The 17,629-nt window shown below is 37.4% G+C and overlaps 1 protein-coding gene across 3 annotated transcripts in view; it reads left to right on the top strand.

The window, feature by feature from the left end:
- The first annotated feature begins 5,739 nt into the window (after positions 1-5,739).
- Positions 5,740-17,629, top strand: part of LEKR1 (leucine, glutamate and lysine rich 1) — a 58,120-nt gene continuing 46,230 nt past the window's right edge. For 2 of the 3 annotated variants that reach the window (XM_070753525.1, XM_070753526.1), the window contains exons 1-2: positions 5,767-5,848; positions 9,980-10,068. In XM_070753525.1, coding sequence (XP_070609626.1) covers positions 10,021-10,068 — 48 coding nt within the window. In that variant the 5' untranslated portion in view covers positions 5,767-5,848; positions 9,980-10,020. Of the gene's footprint in view, positions 5,849-9,979; positions 10,069-17,629 lie in introns of all 3 variants that reach the window. The other variant, XM_070753527.1, reaches the window with a different exon arrangement.

The raw sequence follows: 17,629 nt of genomic DNA on the forward strand, positions 1-17,629 counted from the left end.
AGGTTCCTTAGAGGTCAGTAAGGGGCGTGCATAAGTCCACCAGTGTGCCTTCCGTCCCCTGTCCAATTGTCTCTCCTTATTTATCTTTTCTTCCTTTCATATATGATCCCCTATAATTTTATTTCTCTTCTTTCCTTTTCTTCATTTATATTACTACATATATATTCTCTTCAATGTGTATTATGTATTGGACAAAATAAATAAAAAATAAATCTACGACAACTTCATCTCTTTGACAATAACAGAAAGCTCTTTTTAAAAGAGTGCTGTAAGACAAGGCGGGATTGACCAAAGTCTTAATCATCAAATCTTATCCTTGGTAGGATAGTAAAACTCATCACTCAGAGGAAAGAAAAACATAATTTAAATAATAAATAAATAATCATGGGGGAGGAAGGGATTATTTCCATGGGAAGGAGTCACACAGACCTGCTTAAACTCAGGATAATCCCATGTATTTTGTTCTGAGTGAGCTTTCAGCCAGGGCTGGATGAGCAAAAGCAGTTCAAGTACAGGGTAAACAGATGTCCTATTTTAAAGGCACTGAGCTAGCGCTAACAGACAGCTCCTGGGTCACAGAGATCTAGTGAGATCAGTCTTGCGTGTTGATTTCAGTAACCTCAAATAATCAGGTGATGCCTCTTCCTGGCCTTTCCTCCTATTGTAACAGAAAGTGCAGTGCCTGCTCAAAGCCCAGATCACCGATTTTAACTGGCGACCTGGGCAGAGACTGGATTCCAAAGTACACACTGGGACATTACAGTCTATCACTACTGCACTGAATATCCTGAAAACCAGGAGAGAGAACAGCTTGCCTAGCCAAAAAGTTGATACAAGTTTTTTTTTAAATATAATATAATTAGGCTTCATTCCCAATCTGTGGTTTTGCAGTTCAGTACTTGAATGGCAGCTGAGCAACACTGGCTGTGGTATTTTGTGCCTGGGAATGGCTACTAGGAAGAATAAAAACGGACTCCAACCTGAAGACCTTTTTTCGGAATAACTACAATTAGTCCTCGATTTATTACAGTTCATTTAGCGACCATTCAAAGTTAGAACAGCACTGAAAAAAGTGACATTGTTTTTCACTTACCATTATTACAGCATACAAATTGGATTTAGCTATTGTAATTGTTGTTTTTATATGTTGTAAGCCGCCCTGATTCCTCAGAGAGGGGTGGCATATAAATCCAATAAACAAATTCTCATGGTCATATGATCAGAATTCAGATGCCTGGCAACTGATTTGTATTTATGATGGTTACAGTTTCCCCGTGAAAATGCAAATCACCTTCTATGACTTCCTGACAAGCAAAGTCAATGGGGAAGCTAGATTCCCTTACCCATCATGTTAACAACTTAAGCTGCAGTGATTCTCTTAACAATGGTGGCAAGAAAGCTTGTTAAAATGGAGCAAACCTCACCTAATAATTGTCTCAGCAATAGAGCTTTTGGGTTCTAATGGACTGTTTACTTATACAATTAAATACAACACATAGACAAAAAATAAAAATACAAAAAGGGGTACAATATAACCATTATACTGTAGATAACATCAGGTCGCACAGTAACGAAAGTCAACTGGATAGTTGATACTGTATATATGTTCTCTATGTTAAGCAGATACGCATATTCATATAAGGTTAAAGCTATCTGGAACAAACTTAAATACCGTACTTCAAAATGTGAGGTTTAAACAAAATCTAAATGGTGAAGGCATATATTACTATAAGATATTTATGTGTTATCTGATGCATTTTGAATTTATGTGTGTTTTTACATGTAGGTTCATTTTTGTCTTTTCTTTCTTTTTGTTTCTCTTTTCCTTTCTGTTATTTTAATGTATATATTTAACAAAGATTATTTTTTTAAAAAACAAAATTTTGGGCTCAAAATTGGAGTTGTAAATTGATTTTTCTGTGCCACTATTATTAGCACTTGATGAGAAAAATATTCACTTAGATGCTGTAGTCCAGTGATGGCCAACCTATGGCACAGGTGCCTCGCAGAGCCATATCTGCCGACACACAAGTTGTTGCTCTAGCTTAGCACCAGGTGATTTTTGGCTCACAAAGCAGCTCTGGGAGGGCGTTTTCATCCTCCAGAAGGCCTCCAAGGAGGGTGGGGTAGGGGAGGCCGTTTTTGCACTCCCCAGGCTCCAAGAAAGTCTCTGGAACCTGGAAGGGGGGGAAAAACGGGCCTACCAGAAATTGGGAAATTATGCAGCAGGGGAGAGGGTCATACACATATGTATGGGAGGCGGGGTGCGTGGGGTGCATTGAATTATAGGTATATGCACACACACACACACGATAGCCCGGGCTTTTGTCACCTGAGGAAAAAAGGATCACCATCACTGCTGTAGTCTTTTATTGCAGTAGTTGTTAGAACAAAATAAAGTACAACATAAATAAAGCAACAATATATTCCACTATCTTAAAAGCCTAGAATAAATATATGCTTGGTTTTACAATGTTGATTAGCCCCCTTAGATAAGCACTTTCACATTAAGGAAGGCAAGAGCTCTAGCTAGAATGGATTTGCACTTTTCATTATGCTGTACCTTGTTTCTGGCTTAGCACATTTGTTTGAGCCCAGACAGAGGCTTGTAAATTCTGGTTTATAATATGCTACATGAACTCAGCCAATTGTGGCTTATTTTATATATTTATTTATTTTATTTATTTATTTTGTCCAATACATAATACACATTGAAGAGAATAGATATGTAGTAATATAAATAAAGAAAAGAATAGAAGGAAAGATATAAAAGTATAGGTGAACATATTTGAAAGGAAGAAAAGATAAATGAGATAAGGAGAGACAAATGGATTATAGATTATGTGTAAGTTAAGTACTGTATTACCTGCATTTACTCTCACTACATAATACCCCAAAACAGGGTGTTTTAAAATTGCAGTTGAGGGAAAATGAATGTCCTGAAGAATCTGAAACTCTTAAATAGAAAAAAAAAATAGTAAGTGCATAGAGTTTCTGAAAAAAAAAATCTCTTTACAATCAATTACTACTTCCTAATACATTGTGGACAAAGGAAACATGGTCTGCAGTAATCGTGAATAGCTTTATGGGATTTGTTTTGCTTTTTACTAGACAATTGATTTCTACCAATTAAAGTACTTCATAGCAGAATCAGTATTTTACACTATACACTATAAATCAACTAGGTAAGCATATAATGGTTATAAAACAGGTTTTTTTTATTTAAGCATAAAATCAATTGCCAATAATTTTTGTATAATTAAAATATAAACTCTGTCATATAATGTCATCCTGAAAAAATTGACTTTACTGTCACTTCTTGAAAGTATAAACAATTATACTTTAACACTATGGACAGCTATATTGTTTCATTAAGCAAGGGATTGGATTGAATGGCCTAATGACCGTTTCCTCTAATATAGTTCAACAACGCAATTCAATGTCAAGGATAGCAGGAAATAGTCATATTGAGGGTCAGAAAGTATCCCCACTACTATTTGTTTCTTTTTAATAAAGAGATTCAGACTTCTAATTTTTATGGTTTACTTCTGAATTAAAAGTTCCATTCATTTTACACTCCTCCATATATTTTCCTATTCGACGTCTGCTGGCCAGATTTGAATTCCAAATGAAGTGATGTGCAATACAGAATTATTTTATGCTTTGTCTCCCAAGTATCATGGTTCCTGAAATATTTTGTATTTTCTAGTAATGCTTGATCAATCCCAACAATCCCTTGTGCGAATATAGGGACATGGGAGTTACTTTTGTAGTTTTCGAGACCATGTTTTGAAGGATCATGAAACTCCCCATTCTAGTTCTTTTGCACATGCTATTAAAATTGAAATGGCACATGACATAACATATATGTATTTATATCATGGCATGATGTAATGATTGAGGTATACTAATGACAGTATCAGTACTTTGCCTAATTAATGTCAAACTCTGAGCTCTACTACAGGTAGTCCTTGACTTACGATCACAATCAAGCCCCAAATCTTTGCTAAGCAAAATATTTTGTTAAGAGAATTTTGCCTCATTTTTCAATTTCTGTGCCACAATTAAGTGAGCTGTTGCAGTTGTTAAGCTGGTTTACATGGTTGTTAAGTGAATCTGGCTTCCTCATTGACTTTGTCAGGAAGTCGTAAAGAGGGATTACATGACCCCGGGAATATTGCAACTGTCACAAATATGAGTATGTTGCCAATTGTTTGAACTTTGATCACATGACCATGGGGATGCCACCACGTTTGTAAGTTCTGCAACCCAGCAAGACAGATACAGACTTCATAGGATAATCAGAATTGCAGAAAAAAAAATTGCTACCAATTTGCCTTCCATTGAGGACCTGTATACTGCACAGGTCAAAACGAGGGCTGTGAAAATATTTACAGACCCCTCAGATCCTGGACATAAACTATTTCGACTCCTATCCCCAAAACGACGCTATAGCGCACTGCACACCAGAACAACTAGACACAAGATTCCCCCCCCCCGAACACTATCACTCTCCTAAACAAATCCCTCACCACTGTCAAACTATTTACTAAGTCTGCACTACTCTTAATCTTCTCATCGTTCCCATCACCCTCCTACAAATGACTGTATGACCGTGACTTTGTTACTTGTATCCTTACAATTTATATTGTCTGGTTCCTAATATGATTGGATTGCTTATTTGTACCCGGAGTATCATTCAGTGTTTTATGTTATGATTCTTGATGAACTTATCTTTTATGTGAGAGCATATGCATCATGACAAATTCCTTGTGTCCAATCACACTTGGCTAATGAAAATTCTATTCTATTCTATTTCTTATTCTAAATGTGAAAAGTCACAAATCGCTTTTTCAGTGCCATTGTAACTTTGAATGGTCACTAAACCAGCTGTTGTTCAGGTTTTAAACATTTTATTAGGTTATAAGATAAGATACAAATGTGAATAGAAAAGTAGTGGCGGGGGGAGGAGAGGAAAGGCTGGCAGAAAGAGTAAAAAAAGCTTTGACTTCTGACTCCCTGTGTTGCAGTAAAACAAGGCATTAACATCAAACCACAACTTTTTGCTTTTTGTCATAGCCATAAACAAATTGTTGTTAAGTCGAAGACTACTTCTTGAGTTGAAGTAATTAGACCAGAGGTCTTCAAACTTGGCAACTTTAAGACTTGTGGACGTCAGCTCCCAGAATTCTCCAGCCAGCTGGAGAATTCTGGGAGTTGAAGTCCACAAGTCTTAAAGTTGCCAAGTTTGAGGACCCCTGAAGTAGATAATTGAAAAAGCGACTTTTCCAAAACTGAGCAATACAGTTCATCACACTAACCTAGGGGTAGGCAAAGTTGGCTCTTCCATGACTTGTGGACTTCAAATCCCAGAATTCCTGACCCAATAATGCTAGCTCAGGAATTCTGGGAATTGAAGTCCAAATGCCATAGAAGAGCCAACTTTGCCTACCCCTGCACTAACCTATTCAGACGGCGAGCTATATCTCACTGCAATCAACTACTGTAAATAAATAAATAAAAAACACCACCAGCCCTTACTAAAGCGTAAGTATCGCCCCGCACTGGGGAGGGGGCGGTAAGTATTCCCCTCCACGCTTAACTCCAGCGTGCAACCGCCTGAACTAACCCGTCAAGCCTGATCCCGGGAAAGAACCCGGAAGAGAAACGTCGAGTCAAGAAGAAACAACTTCCGGTCTTCGGAACGGCCTTACTTCCGGGATTTTGCCGGGCGTGCTTAGTTGGTTGCTATAGAAACGAAGAAGCGGAAAGGCTCCTGGGTGGAGCGTTGACAACATTGCGCGGCTGTCGTTGCTGCCCGCGGTATTTTGCTAGCGGTGCTTGGGGGGTGAGTTCATGTGGATCCTTTTCCCGCTGATGTCCATTGCCTTTAACTCTCGCACGTTAAACCCTTCAACCCCTTTTGGGCTGGATATACGAGGCTGCGATGTGTGTGGCTCCCTTGCGCACCTTTGAACCCTCACTTGAGTCAGGTCATTATTTCTCTACTCGTGACTGTGGAGATGCTCAGTCATCCGGGTCATCGTTGTCACTCAAAGATACTTCCCCTCCTTCCCAAAGGCAACTGGGCTGTCTTTCTCCTCAAGGCAAAAACAAAACAAAACAGCAACAGTCCAGTTGCCTTTTGAATAGAATAGGATTAGGAATAGGGAATAGGATAGGGGTAGGGATTAGAATAGAATAGAGGTAGGGGTAGGCATAGGGATTAGAATAGGATTAGGGATAGGGATTAGATTAGAATAGAATAGAGTAGGAATAGAGATTAGAATAGAATAGGATTAGGGATAGGCAGGGGTGGGCTGCTGCCTGGACCGGGGTGGGTGGGCGGGTGGGAGGACACAGTGGGGTAGCAAAAATGGAGCTCCACCCCAGAGCACCCAATTTGCACTGAGAAATATTGAAAGAAAATGTAGGGTGTCCTGCATAAGCTGCACCCAAAGTGTGGTAGTAAATCTTTGGTAGCCCTTCACTGGGGATAGGAATTGGAATACAGTAGAATGGAATGGATTAGGAATAAGGATAGGGATAGAGATTAGAATAGAATAGGAATAGAATAAGAATAGAAAGAATAGAATTAGAACAGAATTAGAATAGAATAGAATAAAATAGAATAGAAATCTTTATTGGCCAAGGAATTTGTCTCAATGTACATAATGAATGCACTCAATGTACATAAAAAAAAGATAAGTTCATCAAGAATCAAAAAGTACAACATTTAATGATAGCCCGGGTACAATAAGCGTTCCAATCATATTAGGAACCAGTCAATATAAATGATAAGGTACAAGCATTGAAAAAGCATCTTTGAGGCTTCCATGACTTAAAGCTTTCCACAGGGGGAATTCTTCCCTGCTTCTACTCGGAGATCTTTTAAAAGAATTGGCCAAAGAGTCTGTAAAAGGAAAGGGCACATTTCAGCTTTATGGGGAATAACTTGATTGCTCTTTGGCTGGAACTGTGAGGCTTCATCATTAGGACCAAACTTAACAGGATGGCCCAAGATTTCGTGGTAAAGGAGAGGAGGAGCAGGGTGCTCCCAGCACAAGCTGTGCCTAGGAATTGGTGTTATTAGAAGTGACCTCATAAATCCCACACAAACAGTCAATTTCTTCTAACCTTCTAGTCTCCTTGTTCAGCAATGGAATTTAACAAGAGTCGGGGAGTGTTACTCAAATGTTAAACAAATAGTAACAGTTGGTAACCTCCCCAAATATAACAAATTATTCTGAAGTTTATCTTCATTTAAACTCAGAGTTACATTGGTTGACTCCTATAACTGGAAGTTCATTGTCTCCCCTTTTATATGTATTTTTAAAGATAAATTCTTCACTTATCAGAATTGTTCTTGAGTTATATAGTCCTTCCCCTTCTTGCAAGCTTGTTCTTTGACAACGAATTGCCCTATTTAGAAAGATCTGAGTTATGAACTTCTACACCTAATTTTAATCCTGTCAAATGTGCTTCTGGATTGCATATGCTTTACTAAACAGTATGACATTTCATGAAACATAAAATGTAACAGTTTAAAGAGATCTTGGAGATTATCTAGTCCAACCTCATGCCAGTGAAGAAATCCAGCATTTGCAGTATCCTTCACAGAGAGCTAATCAACCTCTGTTTAAATACTTGTAGCATAAGAACATCCATCTCTTCCCCCAGGCAATTTGTTCCATTGTTGAACATTTCTGACTATTTGGAAAATTCCCTGATGTCTAGCAAAAATCTATAATTTGCATCTGTGGTATCTTGTTCTGTTTTCTGGAGCAATACTGGGGTAAAGGAAACCTAGAAACCTCTATCTACTTTAACTATTCTTTCATTTTTCATTCCAAGATCCTTAACATTTTAATTGCTGTTTTTTGTAATAGTCTAGTTTGCCAGTATCTTCTACAGTGCACAGAACTACATACAATATTCTATTTTTTTATCTGACCAATGTACAACCAAGAGAAATTATGACATCTCTTGACCTGATACTTTAGATCTGTTCATGGAGCCTAAGACCACATCTCATTTTCTTTTTGTACTGTTTACTTATCTTAAATTAACCATGTAATTATTTTTGCATGTATTCATATGCAGCCTTTCCTACACTCATGCTTTTTTTCTTATTCAAATAAATAGAATTAAATTGTTTTGTTGAAATCAATTTTGCTGGTTTGTCACTATTATTCCAACTTATCAGAATACTCCTGAATCTTAATACTTTCTTCCATGTTCTTTTTCTCTGTCTTTATATGTATGTAACCTAGAATGTTGTGAATCAATGAATAATAGCATACCCAGTTCATAATTTGCAATCTTTTCAAATAATATCTTGGAAGACTTTAAAATGCTTTGCTTAAGCCAGGTATACTGTGTTCAGTACATACCCATATTAAACTAAACAACTTATTATATCAGAAAAAAGTACAGATTAATTTGTCACAGCATGCTCTTCATAAACCATGCAAAGCAATATGTTCTTTTTAAAATGCTGACAAACTAACTGTTTAAATAATCCGTTTCAAAGTTCAAGCAAGGTGACTCGTCTGTAGTTACATGGTCCTTTTTCTCCTATTTGAGAACAGTTATTTGCAAAGGCAGGAAAAATACATTTGCTTTTCTTCACTCTTCTGCACAATCTTCATGATTTCTCCAAGAAAAGAGGCTCCAAAAAAGAAAACGATGGGCATGTTACCTGTAGAAAATATTAGGATAGTAATATATGAAGCAAGAAAGAGAAGAGCTTCACAATTTTATTTGGTATCTTCCTTGAGTGGAACCTATGTTCTAATTGACCCAAGCAGAACCATTGACATAAGAAGGGAATGGCAATCCAGGTAAATGAAGATATTAACATTAATTAATGTAAGGTTCCAGAAGCAATGACCTAGGTGCTAGAGCCCACTGTAACAGCATTGCCAAAAAAGCATTAAGAATTGTAAACCTAATCTTACGTAGCTTCTTCTCTAGAAACACTGATTTATTAACCAGAGCATACAAAACATTCATCAGACCTATTCTAGAACATAGCTCACCTGTGTGGAATCCACACTGCATATCAGATATTAATACAATCGAAGGAGTCCAGAAATACTTCACAAGAAGAGTCCTTCACTCCTCCTCACGTAACAAATTACCCTACCCCTCCAGACTTCAAATACTAAATCTAGAAAATTTACAACTACGTCATCTCCGAACTGATTTAACTGTTGTTCATAAAATCATACATCATAATGTACTCCCTGTCAGTGACTACTTCACCTTTAACAACAACAACACAAGAGCACGTAATAGATACAAACTGAATGTAAATCGCTCCAAACTTGACTGCAGAAAATATGATTTCAGCAATAGAGTGGTCACCGCCTGGAACTCATTACCTGACTCTGTTGTTGCTTCCCCCAATCCCAAAATCTTCAGCCTTACATTATCTACAATTGACCTCTCCCCTTTTCTAAGAGGTCTGTAAGGGGCGTGCATAAGTGCACTTATGTGCCTAATGTCCCTGTCCTACTGTCTTATTATCCTTTCTACTTATGTTATGTTAATATGTACTATAATACTATACTTGTTTGACAAATAAATAAAATAAAATAATCTAAGAGGGAACATTGGATCCCTAACTTGTAAAAAAAAAAAAGTGCTTTGTCTGCCTGGTTTAGTTGTATCTTTCGGATAGTTCTTGGTACCCTTCTCCCTCAAGAAGTATTTTCTGTGTTCAATTTAAGAAATCCCTACTTCTCCAATAGTCTGGAGATAGACCATTTTGCCTCTACCACCTTTATTTTCTTTTGCAGCTGTACAGTCATCCTATGTTTGTAGCATGTGTAATTCTTACCATCTTCAAGAAGGAAATCAAATGTGGCATTTAATTCTGCAGATAAGATATTTTTTTCATGGACATAAAAAAGAACTTCAGTGTTCTAGAATCCTCTAATTCATTTTTTTATTTTGTGTGTTTATTTGTTAATAGGATTTGTTACACTGATATTTCTTTAAAAGATATAGAAAGAAATGGATCGACATATTCCTGTGTATCCTTTGCCAGAAGAAATAAACAAGGTATGATTTTGCAAGAAAAAGGGATGGGTTTGGGGTTTTCTAAACTGCTGGCAGCTATTATCAAGCCACAATTTTACATAATTCCTATTTAATGTTTTTCCTCTTTCTGCTTAACTTTTTCTATTAGTATGTTTTTCCCTCATGCACATTCTGCTGTTCTTGAAAAAGTTGGATTTCTTTAGAAAAATGAATGTTTTTTTCCTATATAAAAGATTTATACGCGTATACACATGTGCACATAAAAATGAAAAATCTTGTGGAAAATAACTGGCCTATAACTGTATATATAACTTATATGTAACTATAAGCCTCTTTTATAAAAAGCATATACTGTAGCACTTAGCAATATCACTTAGACTTATGTACCGCTTCACAGTGCTTTACATTCCTTTCTAAGTGGTTTATAGGGTTAGCCCAGTGTTTCCCAACCTTGGCAATTTGAAGATATTTGGACTTCAACTGACAGAATTCCCCAGCCAGCGAATGCTAGCTGGGTAATTCTGGGAGTTGAAGTCCAGATATTTTCAAGTTGCCAAGGTTGGGAAACACTGGGTTAGCCTATTGCCCCCAGCAATCTGGGCCCTCATTTTACCAACCTAGGATGGATGGAAAGCTGAGTCAATGAACATAGTGTTCTATAACTTGAATTATATTAATTGCATTAAAACTGCCTTTAATTAATACAATTGATGTCAGAATATATTATGTGAACATGTTATACAGCTATAAACAGAGAAATTCTAATCTTTTGGATGCTTAGTATCTCCCATCACTGCCAGTTTAGGAAGAAGTGTCAGCTTTGGAAGTTCTCTTTATACTATTTATACTGGTGAAAAGTTGCATCACATTCATGGCTGCGATTTTCCAACAACATTAAGCCCTGAAAAAGGATAGGCAATTGGGTTTGACAGAATTGGGTCTGGTTGCCATGTACAATCTGGAGTAAACTCATTTCCACACCATTAATTGTAATGGGGTGTGTGCTTTTAGATGTTTCCCAAATGAAAAACTCAACTACACTTTTACTACTATGTCATGTATGAGATTTCTTCAATCTGATCAAGTGTTATTCAGAAAAGTGTTAATGATTTGTATTTTTTGTTATTCCAGCACATTAATAATACAACATAGGTATTTATTGAACGAATCCTAAAAGTACTATTCATATGATGAGATTACATGTTATCATGCAATAAATACAACCAGATGGGAAACTGAAAAAGCAAAAATCATTTGGATATTTGGACAGATTGTTATTGCTGGGGTGGGGTGGGGATATAGCAAAATCTTGAAAGCCTAAATATAAACTGAACTTATATGCAGCTTAATTAACGTGGAGTCTCTTATTTTTCCCTTCTGTTGAGCTGAGATGCCACAATCATGTTTCTTCCTCTGCTTTCCCAGGGTTTGTCAGATATTCCATCAGATTTATCTATATAGAGTGCATGACACCCTCTTTGGCGTGGTTCCATGATTCCAGTTTTTGAAAAGTCTTTCACCATATCCTATTTAGATAACTGAGGGCAGACAATTGCATCTCAAATCACATGCATTCTTAACTAGTGAATAACATTCCTTTGAACTCAGATTTATCTTTCATTTCAATGGAACTTAGTTTAAATATAGTATTGTTGTCCAAATAGATAAGGTGGCTGAGTGTAGAGAATAACAACAACAAAAAAAGGGAAAATAACATTCTTAGAGAATAAGAGAATGGCAAAAATGACAGCCAAAATATGTAAGCTGTATATTTGAAGAGGAATAACGTTTTTTTTGACTTTATAAAATTTAATTATGTTCTCTATTTTCTGCATCGCTTTGGGAAAAAAAAGTCTCACAATGGTTAATTGACCCAAGAGTGCTTTATTTTATTTCTAAGTAAAGCTGTTTCAGCGTGAAATGTATAGTAATTAGTGACAGTGTGATGGAATCAACAGCAGTCACATGGCTAAGGGCCATGAGGTCTCTGAAGTTAGTCCTGGTTTACAATGATGCCTTTATAGAATTTAGACTGTAACAAAGGTTTGATAATCTTTTTCCTCCATATACAATATAATCTACATAAAGATTGTTATTAAATGATGTGATTTTTAGTATTGTTCTTTATTGCCCCATTGTTTCTTGTAGGTAGATACATTTCTTTGGTTTCTCATGACTCCACCACTTGACTTTCTATTAATTTTATTTTTTCTTTATTTATTAAACTTCTATGCACTTGATACTCTTAAGAGAAAAATACAGTCTTCTTTCTATATTATTTAATTATTTTTGTTATTATCCTTGGATGCTCTTTATTTATTACTACTGGTGCTTAGGGAGAGTGATTGACACAAAGTCACCGCGATAGTTTCTGTTTATAGAGTCTGCGGAGAGGGGCGGCATACAAATCTAATAAATAATAATAATAAATAATAATAATAGTAATAACAGAGGACTAGAATCTGGATCTATGTGCTCCTAGCAGCTTAAACACTATATCACAGTGGTTCTCTTTTTTATAATATAATCCATTCTAGATAAACATTTATCTAAAGTACAGAGGAAGCCAACAGACTTCTGAAAATAGACTCTATAGTGTAAGAGTATAAGTACAGTAGTTTGTAAAATACACAATATAATGGACTGCAGTGGTTTTAAATTATATTGAATATATTATTATTCTAAAGGATTGATCTATTAACATTTATCACTCATGGTAATTTACCATGCTACCAAAATAACATCCCTCTTGTACAGCAAGCAAATACTGTACCGTATTTCCCCGAAAATAAGACCCTGTCTTATATTTTTTTGAACCCTGAAATAAGCACTTATTGCCATGCACTCAAAAGCCCAATTGGGCTTATTATTAGGGGATGTCTTATTTGGGGGGAAAGCAGGGTACTTCGGACTTATCAGTTGCCAGCAATTAAAGAAATCTTTCCCTGTTCCCTGTTCCCTGTTTCTTTAGGCCAGTCATATTTCCACTATTGCATTTTTATTTAACTTGAATAGCAGTTATCATCTCACGTTAGCCTATTTTGGTTAGAGAGGCAGGAGAATGGATAAACAATTTAAACTTATTGGTATGTATTGATGATAGGAAAGAAATCAATTGAAATACATTTTAATACTTGGAAAAGATAGCATTATTAAAAATCAAGGTGGAAGATCATCAAAATAATGACATTGCAGATCTGTATATATTTTCATCCCCTATGTGTGGCAATGATGTTGCATCGTACTAATTCTTGTCAAGTAACCATGATTCCTGCACTGTTCTATGGACAGTTCACTGACAGAACTGGACTGCTGCTATTTAGTGTGTGAAGTAGCTAAGGGTCTGTCTCTGCTGGTTACTGAGGTTTATTCAGAAATCATAAGAAGCTAGAGTTAAATGCAAAGTATTCTATTTCTATGATGAAGGTCTGGTTCCAGCGTTCACGGGGCTTTTCAAACCGGCCCTGTTCAAGATGCTTCTCCACAAAGCCAAGTTCACAGCGAACATTGGCGTAACCGCAAGATCTTCTGAACCCTCTTCAGGCATTGACCCAGCTGCTGGTCTTTTTTCTGAGCCTGAACGAGAGACCAAATTTATTCCATCTTCAAATATTTTTATTGATACCATTGAGCGGTCTGGAAGCCATCCTTCCTCCATCCTGAGCCTGACCCGCTTCCACCCATAGCACAGTTACCTCAATGGCCTGGGCCATGCAGGCTTCCATCGAAGAAATTTGCACAGCGGCTATGTGGTCTTTGCCTTCTCCATTTGTCAAACATTACAAACTGGACTTATTTGCCTCTGCCGAGGCTTCCTTTAGCAAGCAGGTGCTGCAGAGGGTCTGTTCCACCTCTGCTACCCTGGACCAGCCTTCTTCCACCCTGGACAATTGAGCGTGGGTAGATCCCATGCTTGGACTCTCCCTAGCAGCGCACAGGAGAAGAGGCATTTGCTTACATGAATGTTTTTTTCTGTGCACTGTGGGGCGAGTCCAAACTTGCCCTGGCTTTGGGTGGCTCAGGGTTGTGGCACCTACTATTATTTATTCATCCTACATCAGAAGGTGATCTACGCTGTTGTTTGAAAACTGACTTGTGAAGCAGATAGAGGGCGCATTTCAAGCTAAATTTAACTTAGTCCCTTAGCAACCAACCAGTTTGATCCCATGCTTGGACTCTTCCCTGCAGTACACAGAGAAGACTGTTCAGACAAGCCAGCACCTCTTTTCAGTTATTTATAAAGGTGCCAAATAGAATTGCTGGCTATCTCAACCTTTTTCCCATCCTGTCCGGTGTCTTGCTGAAAACGGATACATACATCGGAATGTCTGAAATCGTTTATTTTGAAATACAAAAGTGGTGGTGCTGCAAGAAATCACAGTGTTCTTTTTAGGATAACAGCCTCTCCTTTTTCTTCATGTTACAGTTCAGTTTGTCCTCTTTCAATAAGTAATTTTAGTACTTTGGAACCTTATGGTATTTATTCTGAATGATAGTTTCATATTTCTGGGCACAGGTTGTTACTGCCAGGAAAAATAGAATTAATTTTTCATTTCCTTCAGAGCCACTGTAACTATGATCAGGCTTCATGAGGCAAAGAAGAGTTAAGAGAAATAAAGGCAAGCATAGCAAACCTGTATTCAATATCATAGGCACACACTTTTATTAGAAAATAGTTAGAATATCGTGTGAGACATGCCAATTAGTTAGACTATGGCTTGTCTCATAAATAAATATGATTAGTGTGCATTACAGCGATCCCCCGAGTTTCGCGATCTCGATCTTTGCGAAATGCTATATCGCGATTTTTCCACCCGATGACGTCACTCCCTTCCTTTCTCATCTTTCTTTCTCTCTCTCTTTCTCTATCTTGCTTCTTCCTCTCTCACACTCTCTTCCTCCCTCTCATCTCTTTCTTTCCTTCTCTCTCTTTCTCTATCTCTCCCCCTCTTGCTCTCGAGCGGCGGGTGGCACCCAGGGAAGGTTCCTTCGGCCGCCCACCAGCTGATCTGCTCAGCAGCACAGTAGCAGCGAGGAGCCGAAGATGGGGTTTCCCCTTTGCGTGGGCAACGGGGAAACCCCATCTTCGGCTCCTCGCTGCTACTGCACTGCTGAGCAGATCAGCTGGTGGACGGCCGAAGGAACCTTCCCTGGGTCTTCAACTCCCAGAGCGTCGGACAAGCGGAAAAGCGGCGGACAAGCGGGCGGGCAGGCGGCTCCTCAGCTGCTGGGTCTTCCCAGGTGCGGAAGTAAAAACACCATCTGCGCATGTGCGGCCATGGAAAAAGGGGCGCGCATGCGCAGATGGTGTTTTTACTTCCGCACCGCTACATCGCGAGAAATTGATTATCGCGAGGGGTCTTGGAACGGAACCCTCGCGATAATCGGGGGATCACTGTATTTGTCTTTTTCAAAACAATTTGAGTTTTCCCCTTTTAAACCTTTGGTAGTATTTAAATGTCTTTGTTCTCCTTTTCTCAAGAAAATTTATTATTTAATATCCATCATATTCATTCCTAATTTTTGTTATTTTGTCCTATCTGCTCATAGTTTAAAGTCTTCAGTATAATATAACATTAACACAATTGTAGTACAATAAACATTTTTATTTGTTCAAGAAAATGTAACAATGTTTACTGTATTTTCTTTTATATACATTTTGAATAAGTTGATGAGAAGCTCTTTTAATATGTTTTGAAGGGAATCAAATACTCTTATTTCATTTTAGTAAATCATCAATGTCTTAATATATTGTACAGTGAGTTAGATAGATTAGATTACCCTGTTATGCCTCCTGGTTATTTTAAAAGAATATGCCATAGAACTGCCAGCATTGATTACAGTATTGAACTAGGAGTGGGGAAATTTAGCTGCAGGTAGTTGAAATAGCCATGAAGTTCATTGGATGATAGGATTTAATATTGTGTTTTAGTCTATATATCCTTCCTTTAGGAGACAAGAGAGTTGTTGGGAAGATAAAATTCAAAGCAAAAGAGACAAATATGTTTATTTAAAATAGTTGAACGGGTATGCTGCTGTTCGTCATCTTAGAAAAAAGGCAGCTATGCAAATAATACATAGTTAATAATCATCAATATTATCATATAATTATAATTATATATTATTATTATAGCATAGTATTATGGCATGGCATAGTATTAGCATAGTATTGTATATTACATTACATTACATTTATTATATCATCATAATCATCATATAAATATAATTATCCAATTCCCCCCAAAAATCTCTCTGGTGAAAAAACAAAACTCGCTACAAAGCAAACTTTAAAAACTGGTACAAAAATATATGCCACCGAATAAAGACTGTACGCACCAATTATCACATCAAACAAGAGGAACACCTTCTGTGCACAAAATGCAACCACGCCGTGTATAATTTTGTAAATAACAAACTTCTCTATATCCATCCCAGCCCTAAAAGAATGTAACGGTAAAGAATGTAATAATGAAGCAATTAAAGCCAACCTCTTTAACATATTCTTCGCCTCAGTTTTTGCAAACAGCAGTGGATCATGGCCAACATTTCCTAGTCATATCACAAACAATCACAACGATCTAACACAAATAAAACAGATTTCACAGAAAATAATGTTGAAAAGGCATTATGTAGCCTAAGATCATCTCTATTTATTGGACCTGATGGACTATGTGCACACTTCTTAAAAAAGCTTTCCACTGCAATAACTGAACCTCTAAGGATAATCTTTGAAAAATCTTTTAGGAGCAGCTCCTTACCCAACCTATGGTCACTAGCTATGGTCATCCCTATCTTCAAAAAGGGAGATCCCAGCCTAGTTATGCTGCATCACCTGCAAAGTCATGGAATCAATCATTAACCAATCCATTATCCTCCACTTAGAAGCAAACAACCTACTCTCTAATAAACAATTTGTTTTTTAAAAATTATCCTCCAATCTACAACTTGCACGTTGGAGCTGAGCTAGGGCAATGGCTCATGTGCCAGCAGATATGGTTCCACATGCCACCTGTGGCACCCGTGCCATAGGTTCACCATTGCTACCTTAGAACTATACCGCCTTTCGTATGACCTAAACATATTTCATAAAATTAACTGCTACAATGCCCTCCTGTCAATGACTATTTCAGCTTCATATATGAGTATGCCATAGATACAAACTAAAAGTTAACCACTCCAACCACTCCAGAAAATACCACTTCAGTAACAGAATGGTCAATGCCTGGGATACATTACCTGACTCTGTGGTTTAATCCCCAAATCCCAAAAACGTTAACATTAGATTGCCTACTGTTGGCCTCACTCCATTCCTAAGAGCAGTGGTGGGTTGTAAAATATTTTGCCACTGCTTCGCGCATGCAAAGAAGCATTCTGTGTGGGTGAGCAGGCGGGCGGAGCCTCCTCCTGCTCCTACCAGTCCTAAGAACTGGTCCAAACCAGGAGCAACCCATCACTGCCTAAGAGGTCTGTAAGGGGTGTGGATTAGCACACCAGCATGCCTACCATCCCTGTCCTAATGTACCCCTCTATTGTTATTTGTATTCATGTATTCAAATTATGTTTATACTTATATATACTATGT

This window comes from Erythrolamprus reginae, chromosome 5 (assembly GCF_031021105.1).
Source record: "Erythrolamprus reginae isolate rEryReg1 chromosome 5, rEryReg1.hap1, whole genome shotgun sequence".
NCBI lineage: Eukaryota > Metazoa > Chordata > Lepidosauria > Squamata > Dipsadidae > Erythrolamprus > Erythrolamprus reginae.